Here is a 14,229-nt window from a genome sequence, read left to right as displayed (position 1 = left end):
CGTGGCCTCGGCACAGGCCTCCAGCCTCCGGACCAGGCCCTTTCCCCACCTCCCCCTGCCATGTGGCCACAACATGCAGGATGTCACCAGAGAAAGCCCTGCACCCCCCACGGCACCCCCTCCAAGAGACCACAGCAGGCCCCACCCACCAGAGCACGTCACTCACCTCTGTGGAGGTGGGGTGGGTGGGTCATTTTTTGTGTGTGGCTGTACAGGCACACACCTTAGAGGGAACGCTGCCCGGCATTTTTCAGCGCTGTCCCTCGGCCAGGGTAGACCACCCCTTCGAGTGCAGGGTATATTTTCTGAGGACAAGTAAATCTCATTGTGGCCCTTGCAATAACCAGCTTGGCCTCGCCTACACTGGCCTGTGACTACGCAGTGAATTGGATCCCACCCCTCTAACGCCCGAGGTGTCCACACTGGCCTAGCAAACCGCCACCATGAGAGACACGGTCCCCCCAGGTCGACATTACTTCAAAATAACGACTCGCTGTTGCAATGCGCGTGTTATTTCGAAATAAAGTCAGTTATTCTGAAATAACACTGCTGTGCAGACATCCCCTAAATGTATGACAAACAAAAATATCTTTTCAGTTGCTTTATGCCTGGGAAGAAAGCTTCACCACACTCCATGTTATGAGCTTCACCACACTTCATGCCAGCGCCGTTAATACAATTAAGTTAATCTGTGAAGACTCGGTAAAAGGATCCCTTCTCTGTTTCTTTACCAAACTGCATGTGTTGTGTTTTTAAAACCAAGGACATGAAGAGCCCAATGCTGCTCTGAAATCAACAGTGGACACTGACTGCAAATAATATTTCTACAGAAAAATAAACGAAAGAGGATATTGCAGCAGAGATTTCTATGGAGAGGAAGGCAGGATGGCAGACTGAGGAAGGAGTGATATTAAATGATGCAGGAGCAGGCAGGGAGGGGCTATATCTTGATTACCAATAATATGTGGCTAGAAAGTTGAAAATTGCAGGAATTAATGCAGCCAGAAGTTCAAAGAATGTTACAAACGAGATTGGTTAATTCGTTCTATGTTTTTTCACCTATGAATGTTCAAAGGTGCAGCGCTGTATGGGGTGTATGTGCTCTGCTGTCTAGAGAGAGCCAATCAAGATGAGAGTGAGGGAGAGTCACACACGTGTGTCGCTGTGCTGGTTATGACACATGGACATTGTGACTGAACAGTCTGATACTGCCATAATGAATTGGGTTCAGTGAAATGTTTTGGATTTCTTGAAGTGCCACAGCGGAAATACACATGATATATACAAATGTAAACCTGTCAGATGTTGATATAGACATGAGGGAAGAATAAAGGTCAATAATTCCATTTCTAAAAATTGATTTTTAATAAAAAACTGTTAAAATTTAAAGGAAAATGTTGTGCCGACACCTTGTTACAGTGACAGGCTTCTAAATTAGAAGACATTTTTTCTTTCATGTTTGACATTGAGATTTCACAGCAGTAGAAAACTGAGAGAAGTGAGGTCCCCTCCCCCATCCCGTACCATCTGTGCTCCCTGGCCCAGGGGACGGGGCAAGGTGAGGGCAGCAAACCCCACCCACTGTCTGGCTGTGTTTCTTACCAGCCTCACCCTGTGCTTGGGTGCAGTAAACCTGGGACAGGGGATGGAAAGCAGCCTGGGCTCCTTCCAACCAGGGAATCCCATTCACCCAGCCTGGGCTGGGCTGCCAGGTGTCTGGTTTTCCACTGGAAGCTCCAGCTGCAAAGGGAAAGGGGCAGTGACTGGTTGGCACAAAACATCCAGGTACCTGCAGTATCCAGCCCTGCCCCGGGAGGAGGGGCCAGTCGGTGCCGCAGGGTCACTGTCAGGGGCAGGGATTCCCTCCCGCCAGGGCCGGCACCGGGCAGATGGTCAGGGGAGCCGCGTTGGTGCCCCCGGCGTTGAGACCAGGACAGAAGAAAGGGCGGAGCGTCCCGGAGAAGGTGCCGGTGAAGGTGAAGAGATGGGACCTGTCAGTCACATTGTAAAACGAGACCTCGCCCGCCTCATAGTTCAGGAAAACCCCCACCCGGCTAGGCCTGGCGCTCACGGGGAGGGGGGTCAGGGAGGAGATGCAGGCCTTGTATCCCCCGTCCCTCAGCCACACGGCCCAGTATCCGTTCCCAGGTGTGAATATGACCTTCCCCTTCCTGCTCACAGATTCCCTGCAAACCCCCAGAGTCCAGCCTGTCTTGTCTCCCACCTCCACCTCCCAGTAACACCTCGTGCCTATGAAGCCTGCAGCACCCAGGACAAAGATACAAGGGTCAAATCTCTCGGAGTTGTCGGGCAGATCCTGGTGCATGTCTCCAAGTCTCACACTTTTCCGATCCTCAGACAGGATGAGTTTGGGATTTGCCGTGTCTGGATCCAGCGTCACGTCCACTGGGGAGAGAGTCACAGAGTCAGGGCCGGGGGCAGGGGCAGGTCCCTGGGGTCAGGGGGAAATTAACCTGCCCCCCCCCCCGTTAATCGCTGTGCGGGGGGGGGGTGTTATTGTCTGAGGGGAGTCAGGGCCCCTCTGCCGGTGATGAGACACAGAGCGGGAAAAGGGCAGGAGGAGCGGGGGAGGGATGGGAAGCTGTCAGTGGGGGGAGAGGCAGGGTAATGCTAGGAGAGGAGAGGGGAGGGGCAGATGATGGGGCAGAGAGCAACCATAGGGCCAATGTGGGGCAAGAGGAGCAGGCACAAGGGGACAGAGGGGTGTGGGAAGGGGCAGTCCCCAGGAGGGCAGAGGGAGGGGCGGACACCAGGGAGTAGAGGGGGAGGAAGGGAGCAGAGGGGCACAGAGGCAGACAGAAGGGTGTGGGGAAGGGCAGGCTCTAGGGAGGGAGAGTGGGGAGAGTGGGGAGGAGATGTGGGCAGAGATGGGGTGGGGCCTACACCACAGGACCCAAAGGGGGGCCCAGGGAGGAGACCCCAGGTAGGCAGAGGGGCAAAGGGAAGGGCAGGCCCCAGGGAGGCAGATTCCCAGGAGCGCTGTGAACGAGACACGAGGAGTCGTCCTTCCGCTCTGCTCTGCTCTGATCAGGCCTCAGCTGGAGTCTTGTGTCCAGTTCTGGGCCCCACATTTCAGGAGAGAGGTGGAGAAATTGGAGGGTCCAGAGAAGAGCAACAAGAATGATGAAAGGTCAAGAGAACTTGAGCTAGGAGGGGAGGCTGGAGGAATTGGGCTTGTTTGGTTTGGAAAGGAGCAGACTGAGAGGGGACATGAGAACGGTTTTCAAGTATCTAAAAGGGTGTCACAGGAGGAGGGAGAAAAATTGTTCTCCTTGGCCTCTGAGGGCAGGACAAGCAGCAATGGGCTTAAACTAGGGAGGTTGAGGTTGGACAGGAGGAAAAACTTTCTGCCTGTCAGGGTGGTGAGACACTGGAATAAGTTGCCTGGGGGGTTGTGGAGTTTCCATGCTTGGAGATATTGAAGAGCAGGTTGGACACACACCTGTCAGGGATGGTCTGGATGGTGCTTGGTGCTGCCGTGAGGGCCGGGGACTGGACTCAATGACTCTCGAGGTCCCTGCCAGTTCTGTGATTCTGATGGAGGTGAAGGCAGAGAGGGGCCTCAGGGAGGCAAAGGAGCAGTGACCAGAGGGGCTTGTACCAGGGGCTGGAGGGGGATGATAGGCGCAGGATCGGGAGACAGAGGACAGGGGAGAACTAAGGGGACGGTGGAAGGAGTGTGAGGGGAGGGGGCAGGCAGCAGGGGTGAGGGTGGGGAGAGGAAAGGGGCTTGTGCTGAGGGGAGGGGGCAGGGCAGGAGGAAAAAGCGGAAGCACCAAGGGGAGAGCAGGGGAGAGTAAATGCCAGGGGACAGGGATGGGGAAGGTACCAAGGCAGATGGGGGCGGGGTGGACAGTCTGATCCTCAGTGGGTGGGGAGGTGAGGGAAGGGTGGGCGCCAGGGGGCTAGAGGGCTATCAGGGGGAGGGGTAAAGAATGGGGGGCAGAGGATGAGCAGATGGGCTGGCAGCAATGGGGCAGGAGGAGGGGCAGGCACCAGGGCTATCAGGGGCCAAGGGGAGACAGTGAAGGGAAAGGGCAGGAGGAGCGGGGGAAGGGTGGGAAGGTGTCAGGGTGGGGGAGGGAGGGGACAGGCTGATGCTGTGAGAGGGAAGGGGAGGGGCAGATGAGAAGGGAAGAAGGGAGACCATGGGGGCAAGAGAAACAGGCACAATGAGGACAGAGGGGGGTGAAGGGAGGGGCAGGTTCCAGCCGGGATTTCCCTAGGACCCCCGAGGGGTGTACACCAGTGCTCCCTCCAACTGTGCCTAGCCGTGTGCGGAATACATTTTATGACGTGCACTGCAGCGCGCCCAGGAGACACACGGGCTGTGGCCATGTGAACGCTCTGCTGATCCGCTGGGCAGCTCCTGACTCTCCCCTGAGCGCGCAGGGCGGATGTGTCAGCAGGACCTGGACGAGCTCTCCCGGCTGCTGTCTGTGCCGGTGGGACTAGTCTGGCTGCCAACCCACTAGTTTGTAAGTAGGGCGTGAGTGAGCCTCCCACCTCCAACAGCTCGTGAGGGAGGCACCAGGTCCAGCCCGTATTGACAGGGACACGCCTGCCCTGCCTGGGGCCCGGCCCATAGAGCTGGGCTGCCCGGGATCCGTTCTGCCTGGGGCTGGGCACAAACCACTGAGGTGCCATGTGGGGTCAGGAAATGTTGGGGCCCTTTTAGTGTCTGAGTGACGGGCAGCAGCAGAGCTGGACTGGGCCTGCCTGGGGGAGGGGATCTCTCAACACCAAGGCTGTGTTTACATTGGCACCCCTTTCCGGAAAAGGGATGCTAATGAGACCAGTTGGAATTGCAAATTCTGCGGGGAATTTAAATATCCCCCGCGGCATTTGCATGAACATGGCTGCCGCTTTTTTCCAGCTCGGGGTTTTGCCAGAGAAAAGCGCCAGTCTAGACGGGATCTTGCAGAAAATAAACCCTTTTCCGCAAGATCCCTTATTCCTACTTGAAAGGAGGGGCAGGGTATCGGGGGATGGGAGGGGGGTGCAACTGCAAACCAATGGGCTGTTGCCAATGAGTGGAGTATGAGGGAGTGGCCATTTCTCCACTTCCTGCCCCCTTCACCTGGGGGCCAGTCCCAGTTCACACCCATGTGGCTGCACTGGGGGTTTGCACGGGGGCAGCTGCATCAGTGCAAGGGAACCCGGCTCCCACGGCCTCAGACACTGTTGTCCCGGGGCTATGCCCCTCCCCTCACTGAGTTATGGGTCAGTAACTGCAGGTCGCTGGGACTGGGGGCTGGACTCTGGGCAGCTGAGGCGCCCTGGCCCAGTGACTGGCAGGGAGGGACTGTCCCCAGCCCCAGCCCCTCGTGGTGATGGGCAGGCCGGGCTCAGGGCACCAGCTGGGACACTCCAGGGTGGCTGTGAAATGTGCCCTGGCCAGGAAAATCCCCCCAGCCCTGATCTCAGCCCACAGACCCGGCTGCCAGTGGAGACTCGGCTCCAGCCTGAACTCTCTGCCCAGAGAGACGTGTCCCCTGGGCCCTGTGAGCGGCACAGACCCTCTCCTGCTGCCCCGGCGTCTCCTAGCACCAGCACTGGCCACAGAGCCCCTCCCAGAGCCCAGGGGGGCAGCTAGCAACTGCCCCAGACACCCTCCTGGCTCCCCTCGTCCAGCCCTGAGGTAGACGCGCTGGGGGTCTCACACCAGGCTCTGCAGACATGGCAGGTTTGGCTACACAGGCAGCGCGTGCCCGAGCCGGGAGGGGCAGACACTGGTTATGGGGTTCGTGCCCCAGCACTAAATAGCCCTGAAGAGCTTGGGGGCTGTTCTCACACGACCTTCTCTACTGAGCCCCCCCAGGTATCAGGGCCTGCGCCCGGCCTGTGCTGACACAGCCATCCCTCTGTTGTGTGCTCCCCCCGGCTTGGAGACTCACTGCCCTGGGCCGAGCAGACAAACCCCTTGGCTACTGCACTGTTTTGTGCACGAAATATGGAAATGAGGCAAAGCATGGAATACTGCCACACCTCATTTGCATAATTAACGAGCAGCCATTTTTTGCACAAGAGACTGTTGCATAAAAGGAGAGGTTTAGATGGTGCCTTTTTGCGCAAAAACCTCGTGTGCAAAAATGAAGCTGAATTAAACAGGAGACAGGGCCCAAAGACAGACCCTGGATTTGCCTTGGGCCCAGCCCCACTGGCTGGACACGCCCGGAGTTTTCTCCCCAGGCTGCAGAGCGCCGAGGGGACCCTGCCAGGAAGCCGCTTCCTGCCCCAGACCGAGGGGGGGATGAGAGGGTTCAGGTGGGAAGCGGCTCCTGGCCTTAGCTCTGGAGTCACAACCCGGCTCCATAACACCCCCCAGCCCCTCCCCAGGTTCCAGCTTTGCCAGCAGGGTGTGTGAGGCCCCCCGACTCCCAGCCCCTGCCTGTGGGGTTCCTGGACTGGGGTGAGCCCAAGGGTCTGGTGTTATTGCTCTCCCAAGGGCCGGGCCATCTCCTAGGCCTGAAGCACTGGCACAGTGCTGGAGGCGGGTGGGGGAGGGAGGGCTTCCGGGAGCCAGTCACTCCCCAGAGCGGGAGATGGCGTCACTGACACCAGGGCAAAGCCAATTACCTGCGAATCCTCGGGCTCGCCTGAGTCCTGGAACAAGCAGAGAGGGAGAGAGAGAGGTGAGAATTCCCACCGCAGAGCCCCCCGGAGCGGGAGCAGGGATGTCCTGGCTCCTTCCACCACCTCCAGCTCTGCCCTGGCTCCCCACAGCCTCTGACTCCCCTCGGCTGCTCTGTCCCATGCTCCCCGGCTGGACTCCCCCCTGCGCCGATTCCCTTACACCCGCCCAGCCATGGGGCTTCTCCAGGTGGGGGAACAGGCTCCCAGCAGCTGCTGTGCCCGGCGCTAGGGCAGCACCCCAGGATCCTCACCTCTCTCCGCAGCCAGCGCCCCTGGAAGGGAAGAGAAAAACCCATCAGTGGGGGGGCAGTGCCCAGGACTCACAGCCCAGCTCTGCCCCGCGCTGCCAGAGGGTCCTGGGGAGCAAGGCCCCAGAGCCAGCTTCTCTCAGATGTTTCCACCCCCAGCCACACAGCCCCTGGGATTTCACATGCACCCCCACAGGGGTGGTGCCCAACTCCTATGGGCACCAGTGGGAGTTCAGGGCCCAAGCTGCTCCGGGGCTGCTGAAACTCCCGCCAGGCCCCTGTGTGACTCACTGGGCACCTGCCCAGCTCTGAGCATCTGGCCCAAGGGTTCAGACACCAGGCCCAGGCGTGTGGCTGGTGTCAGTTAGGGAGGCTCCGTGAACGTCCAGGGAGCTGGGACTCGGGTCCTGAGTCTGTGACGTCGTCTCCCACGGCAACCAGCTCCCAGCGTCCCCAGAAACCCTCCCTGCCCCATGGCTCGCGCAGGCTGGGCTGGGGGACTCTGCTTGGCAGCAGGAGGGGGCGGCCACAGGGACCGGGGCAGCGGGGGAGGCACCTTCACTTCCTGCGCCTGTTCTCCACCATCCACGTCCCTCTGGGATCCTGCCATTCTGCTCAGTGCAGCTCCCCCTGCCCAGGAACCCGCCAGCCCCCCAGGAGCAGACCCTGGGGCCTCAGGGACCCAGCTGGGCCTTTCCACGCCCCTCCCCACATCCCCAGACAGTGAGAGAGGAGCCCCCAGCAGCGCCGCCCCGTACCCAGGAATCCTGTCACGGCCCCCTGGAGACTGTTCTCTCCTGGGAAGTCCCGGATTCTCTGCTCCAGCTCCGGGCACTTGGGCGCAGGATGCGGCGACGTCGCCTCCTCGCCCCTGCAGAGACACGAGGGCGTTATTGGCCTCCTGCCTCAGCCCCTCAAAGCCAGACAGAGGAGCGGGTGGGGGCTGGGCCACAGGCAGAGCTCACAGGGCCCGGACCTTGGATGCTCAGGGGGGTTTTTCCTGCCAGGCCAGGCCTGGGGGCCTCTCTCCAGCCAGAGGGAAAACAGCCCAGGCAGCACCAGGCCCAGCTCCCACACACCCGGCCTGGCCCATGTGCCCCCCTAGGACCTGGCTGGGCCGCTCCCAGGGCTGAGAGAGGGGCCCATTCTCCAGGCCCAGACACTCCTCAGCTTCTCCGCTCAGCCCCCAGGGGCCGGGTCACTCTCCATGGGGTGGGGGCTCCAGATGAGGAAACTCCCACCCCCCCCCCGAGGCCTGGCCTGGGACACTTGGCTCTTTCCCCACAGGCCCCCCATGGGCCATGCCAAAGCTGGGGCCGGGTCCCAGCTGGGCCGTTGGGATGACCAGCCTCAGCTCTATTAATAACCCCCTGAACCAGCCAGGTCCCAGGGAGGTTCCCCAGCCCAGAGCTGTGGGGCAGTCCCCTCCCAGGGTGCATCACACCCCGGCAGTGGCCCCAGGGCGGTGGGTACGGAGGAGGCAGGGTTCAGAGGGTGAGACAGGCCCGTTGTGGGGGGCTGGGGCTGGAGTCACTGCCTGGGCTCTGAGCCTGCTCCCAGCATGACGGGGGTGAGAGGCAGACGGAGCCCGGACGTACCTGCTCACGGCGCTTCTCACACCCTAGAGGGGAAGGAGACAGAGCAGAGAGTCACTGCCCATGGCCCAGCCCGGCCCCTGCCCCACAGAGGTCACACTGCTCCCCTGCCCCACAGGCTGCTCCCCCAGGTGGGAGACCCACTGAAGGGCTGTGCTAGGGAGAGCCAAGCCCTTTTCACCAGCTGCTTTGCGGGAGGGGGGGGCAGCTTTTCACCAGCCTTCCCAATGGCTCAAACTCCTGCCTCTCTGCAGTCCTGGGGCCCCGGCCCTGCAGCCACCCCGGGCCCTGCTCCCGCCCCCCCCCCAGAGTTACCCTGTGAGCCCCCAGTGACTCAGGGGCACCCCTCCCTGCACTGGGCTCCAGGCGTGTCTGACCCCCCGTCTCACCTGCAGCAATTCCAGCGCCGGCTGCCGATGCTTCTCCTCCAGCTCTGAGATCAGGGCGCTGAGCCGGGAAATGTCCTCGCCCAGGCGGGCGGCGTGTTCCTCCCTCCTCCTCCCAATCTCCTCGTCCAGCTCCCCCAGCCGGGCCAGCAGGAGGCGCTCTCGCTCCACCAGGAACTGCCGCAGCCGCTTGCACTCCCAGCCCACCAGCTGTCGCTCCACGTCCGTCTGCCTCTGGGGGCGCAGAGCGGACGGGGCCGGGTCGCGGGTGAGCGGGGCCGTGAGAAGTGGCAGGGCCTTGTCCGGGCTGCGCAGAGCGTTTCACTCGGTGTCTTTGCCCGGCCGGCTGGGCCTTGCCCAGGGCTTGTCCCAGGGCAAAAATTTCACCGAAAATCACCCCAAGCCCCATCACTGCACCAACAGACTGAGGTGCAGCCTAGGCCGTGGGAAATGGGGCCCAAGCCAGCTGCTGGTATCCCTGGGGTGTCTGACACTCACACCTGGGGGTCAGCACAGATCTTCCCTCAGCCTGACCCTGCCACATCTGGGCATACAGAGCAGTTTGACAAGCCTCACCCCTGCCCCCCATGGGAGAAAGGCAGAGCCAGAGGCTGCTCCCAGCCAGCCTGGGGTGAACTCACTGACCTCAGTGGGAACTAACACCAGCGTCCCCCAAGAGTCTGACCCAAACCCCACCGACTCCAGTGGGAACTAGCACCAGGGTAACAGAGGAGCCTGACCTGTACCCCAGTAGGGTCACTCTTGATTTATACCAGGTAGCTGTGAGCGGAGGCCGCCCCACACTGAAGTGACCCTGAGCTGTGTCCCTGCATTAACCCTGGAAACCCTTTAACCTTCTGAAGGACCCAGACACCAGCCAGCACAGAGACCCGCCTGATGCTGTCACTGCTCCTCCCCCACCATGCAAAGCGGCTGGGCAGTGCCAGGCACCTACCAGGAGCCTCTCGCTCTCCTTGTCCCAGTCGGATTCCAGGCCCCGGAGCGCGTCTCTCTCCTCCCGCAGACGCTGCAGGCGGCTCAGGATTTGCTCCTGCAAACACAGACAGCGGCGCTGCGGGCTGCTTGGAGCCATTGGCTCGTGCCCAGCGAGAACAGCGCCACGGAGCAGTGAGGCAGGGGGAGCAGGCCCCCCCCCCCCTCCAGCCCTTGGTAACTGCCCAGCAGCACTGCTGGGCCTGGCCCAGCTCCATGTGGCTGGGTCGTGTTCCCAGGCAGGCCCCTGGCTCTACCCAGGGCAGGTCAGAACATGCAGGGGGCTCTGGCGCTGCAGAGAAATTGCCCCGTAAGTCTGGTCCCTACCTTGCACTCTTGGGCAGCCTCCTCGATGGGCACCACCGTGTGCGCGCGGTGAGCCCGGGACCTGTCGCACACCACACATATGGGGGCTTGATCCTCTTGGCAGAAGAGCTTCAGGGCCTTCTGGTGCCTCTCGCACCCTGGCTGCCCCTCGGGCGCTGGCCCTGCCGGGAGCCGCAGGCGTTTCACCAGCTCCACGAGGTTCCCCAGCTGGTAGTTTGGCCGCAGGTGTCTCTGCAGGATGGTCTCTCTGCACTGGGGGCAGGAGAAGTTGGGCTCCGACTCCCCCCAGCACTGGCTGAGGCAGGCCCGGCAGAAGTTGTGCCCACACTCAATAGACACCGGGTCTGTGAAATACTCCAGGCAGATGGGACATGTCACCTCATCCTGGAAGCTCCTGGCCAGGTTCCCGGAAGCCATGGCCCCTCTGCAACCCCGCCCTGCAGGTTGGTTTTGTTTCCCGATCAGAGGAAGCAGCGTAACCTGTTCAAGCTGCTTTATTTTTTTCTAAGCAGGTTGTACAACTCGGAGCCAATCACACTTGCTGGATGGAAATGCAGAAATTAAAAAACCCGCCACAGAAGTCAGACCCTCAGAAATGCCCCAAAAAAGCACCAAGCTACCTAAGAAAACTCCCAGGCAGTTACAGACACACAGAACCTTGCCTGGTTAAAAGTCTCAGGGGGAGCCGTGTTAGTCTGTAACTAAAAGAAGCTTAAAAACCAACGAGTTTTCATGGGCACCGCCCACTGCTCCGTGTTTGCCGTCTGAGGCAGTGGGTTGTGCCACGGAAGCTCATGACACTCTCCAGATTTTTTGCTAGTCTCTCTGATGCTACAGGGCCAGGGGTTTCTTAAGGCACCAGAAGCCGGCGCTGCTCCCGTTTATAGGCGTAGGCAGGAGCTGAAGGTCTGTGTCCCCTACAGCGAGCGGGGCCTGGGGAGGGACCCTGAAGGGGCAGTGGGATTAATTCCCCCCCCCATTTACCCCTCATGTTTCACAATCAGATTCTGTTCCCCTTTGCCTCCAATAATACTGGGGTGCTGCTGAGGCACGTGACTCGCCCCGTCATTAACGATCATCAGAGCCAGGACCCATTTGGGGGCCAGTGTCCCCCAGCGGCTAAGTCAGGGCTGCCCCCCCCAACAGGGTGTTCTACTGCCCCAGGTGGGGTGGGGAATGGGGGTGATAAGGGCCCCCCCACCCCAGGGCAGGACCCAGAGCGGCCACAGACCCTGCTCCAGGCCCTCGTGTTCCCCTCCCCTCGGGCCCCACAAGCTCAGGCCCATGGGCCCCAGGGGGCTCTGTGCCCCCCCCCCAGCTGCCCCCTTCTGACACGGGCTGTGACCCGCTTTGGGCCCCGCCCCGCCCCGCTCTCACCCCGGGGAAAGGCCCCGTCGGGCCGAACTCGCAGCAGCGCCCCCGCTCCGGCTCCGCGGCACGTGCGGAACCCCCCGCGTCGTGACACGCGGTGCCGGCCCCGCCCCCTGCATTCGCTGCTGCCGCCCGGCCCGGGCGCCCAATCGCGCGAGGCGGGGGCGGGGCCAGGCAGCTCCGGGTCAGAGCTAAACCCCGGTGCGGATCCCAGACCGGAGTCACTGACCCGCTGCGCACGCGCGGTCCGACCCCTCCCCCCTTCTTCTGCCGCGCGCCGGCCGGGTTTTCAGAGCGTCCCGCCAGCCGCTCCCTGCCCCGCCCGCCTGGGCGTCTGACTCTGTGGCGGGAATTCTGAAGGAGCCGTTGGGGCCGTTACTCTCCGCGCGCCTGGTTCGGCTTCCGGTCAGCGCCGAGCGGGGGGCGGGGCAGGAGGACTCGGAGGCGCTGAGGTGAAGTGGGCGGGTGGAGGCGGTGACGTGTCAGATGGGGGCGGGGCAGATAAATCGTTGCGGGGCAACGTGGGGGAGGTTTTGCTGCCTCCCCACCCCGAACAGGCGAAGATCCTCCGCCCCGCCCCTTCCTCAAAGCCCCGCCCCCTCTCTTCTCCCCCTGTCCATCACTTGCTGTCCCCAGCCCCCACTGACACACTGACACACACAGTTTAGTTTTAAATTCTGCCAAACATGCCATTAAAATCACGTGTTCATAGCTATGAATAAATGGTCTGTTTTATTCCTGCTATTTCATCTACAATGAAGCATTTACAATGATACATGTTGTGGGGACAGAGCTCTGCATCTGGGGAGCCAGAGAGTCCCCTGCATCTCCCAGGATTCTCCCCCCAGGGAAACCAGTGCCTGCCTGCCTGCCCTGGGGCCAACCCCCCCAGTGCAGCCCCCTGCAGGGCTGACTCCCCCTCCTGTGCAGTGCAGGAGCCCATGCTCCCTCCTCCTGCAGTACACCCAGCAGAGCAGCCAGTGCACTTCTGGAATCTCCCACAGTGGCACTGAGCTGCAGGACTTCTGTCCATCCCCAGGAAGCCCACACTACCTCCATTTTCACTGGAGGGAAGTAGTGGAGCTTCTTGGGGGTGGGAGGGAAACAGGGGCAGGGCAGACAGGACACTTTGCATTGCAAGCCACTGCTCAAGGCCTTGCCATTAACCATCACCATCAACCTGTTGGTGACCACAGATTTAAACAGTTCACATACAATGGAAATCCAAGAAAGGTGAATGTCTTCATTGAATCAACACTCTCACAGGGGGCACTTGGATTTGAACCAAGGACCACTCGATCTGCAGTCAACACTCTGCTACTGAGCTACACCCCCATGTGAGAGCAGTGTCTACAGCCCGTATTGAGAAGTGGGTAGTGAATAAGAGACTTTTGTGTAACACACATCTCAGCTGGGATGGACCCTCACTGACCCTAGATTGTGACTGGTCCTAACAAGGAGTTTTCCTGAAAGCAGCAGAACTGGGGCAGGACAGAGGTTCTGTCCACACGGAAAAGTTCTTTTGGAACAATGGCCGTTATTCCAAAATAACAATGCAAGAGTCTACACAGCAATTCCGTTAGTTTGAAATAACTCTGAAATAACGGAAGGCTGATTCCAACTTCTGTAGACCTCACTGTATGCAGAAAAATGCCTATTCTGAAATAGCTATTTCAAAATGAGGCCTGTGTACATGATCTACTTCTGCTATTTCAAAATATCCCCTTCCCAGGGCCATTCTAAGTTATTCAACGTGGGGCTCAAAATCAAGGTAACACGTCTACATTAGGGAAGCCTCCTCGGACTCATTTTGAGGTTTCCCTGCAGTGTAGACGTGCTATTTTCAAATACACTGTTCCAGAAGAGCTTATTCCAAAATCAATGTGCCGTGTAGACGTAGCCAGACAGTCCTGAGAGATGAAGGAGCCGGAGGGAAGCCAGGAGAGCAGAGGCCAGTCTGAGACCTGAGTGTCCCAGGTGTCTACCCAAGGCTCTGCCTGTGAAAAGAAAGAACAAGGGCTCAGCAGAAACTTCAATTCCACTTTGTGCGTCTTGACTTTTTCAATCTAAGGACTTTGAAGAAACACTTCAAATATCTGCTCCAGTGGTGCAATGGGTCAGCGCACAGTACTTATAAGGCAGTACTTGTAGGAGACATGCTGAGATTGTGAGTTCAAACCTCACCTGGAGCACTCACTTTTGGTCCCTGCTGGGTTGTCCCCTTGCAGTGGTTCCCAAACTTTTCGGCATCACTCCCCCCGCTTTTTGATTTGTGAAAACCCTCATGCCCCCCTCTGGAATTTCTTCACACCCTCTCTCCTCCCCGTCCCCCCCCAGGCTGTCCCCAGAGCCCAGCGCCCAGGAGTCTGGTCAGCAAGTGAGACTCGCTCGTCAGTCCAAGCTGCTCTGTCCCGGCTGCCATTCCTGTCTGTCCCGTGCCAGCGCCGCACGCGGACCAGTGGGGCAGGACAGGGGGTGTTAGTGGGGCCCTGCTCTCAGTCCGTCCCTCACAGGCCCTGTGGGCTGCTCGAGGGCTGAGCCCGTCGCCCGTTGCCCAGGCCTGGCGCAGGGATGGAACATGGGGCACGTTTCCCCCTGTGAGCATGTGCAGGGGCAGGAGGGAGACACACAGGCCCTGCTGAAGGTTTTGTG

At 60.2% G+C, this 14,229-nt stretch overlaps 1 protein-coding gene and 1 non-coding gene across 8 annotated transcripts; one reads left to right on the top strand and one right to left on the bottom strand.

Moving 5' to 3' along the window:
* Positions 1–1,341: 1,341 nt before the first annotated feature.
* Positions 1,342–11,966, bottom strand: LOC142821535 (zinc finger protein RFP-like). Of its 7 annotated transcripts, none has more exons than XM_075912758.1 (10): positions 11,807–11,966; positions 10,207–10,747; positions 9,842–9,937; positions 8,890–9,193; positions 8,504–8,526; positions 7,664–7,776; positions 6,909–6,929; positions 6,601–6,627; positions 3,464–3,555; positions 1,780–2,406 (listed from the first exon to the last, which is right to left on the bottom strand). In XM_075912758.1, exons 2-10 carry the CDS (start codon positions 10,621–10,623, stop codon positions 1,847–1,849), a joined length of 1,653 nt encoding a protein of 550 aa, XP_075768873.1. In that variant the 5' UTR covers positions 10,624–10,747; positions 11,807–11,966; the 3' UTR covers positions 1,780–1,846. The 7 variants fall into 7 exon arrangements, with proteins under 7 accessions (XP_075768879.1, XP_075768873.1, XP_075768872.1 ...); XM_075912757.1 differs by lacking the exon at positions 11,807–11,966 and adding an exon at positions 11,584–11,772; XM_075912764.1 differs by lacking the exons at positions 1,780–2,406; positions 3,464–3,555; positions 11,807–11,966 and adding exons at positions 1,342–1,740; positions 11,584–11,771 and having other exon boundaries at positions 8,890–9,120.
* A 1,709-nt stretch (positions 11,967–13,675) lies between these two features.
* On the top strand, positions 13,676–13,769 carry TRNAI-UAU (transfer RNA isoleucine (anticodon UAU)). The gene is made up of 2 exons: positions 13,676–13,713; positions 13,734–13,769. It is a non-coding gene; the product is annotated as a tRNA-Ile (tRNA).
* Positions 13,770–14,229: the final 460 nt, after the last annotated feature.

This window comes from Pelodiscus sinensis, chromosome 31, assembly GCF_049634645.1.
Source record: "Pelodiscus sinensis isolate JC-2024 chromosome 31, ASM4963464v1, whole genome shotgun sequence".
Classification (NCBI taxonomy): Eukaryota; Metazoa; Chordata; order Testudines; family Trionychidae; genus Pelodiscus; species Pelodiscus sinensis.
The sequence above is the reverse complement of the archived record's forward strand: the minus strand, read 5'-3'. Positions and strand labels throughout refer to the sequence as shown.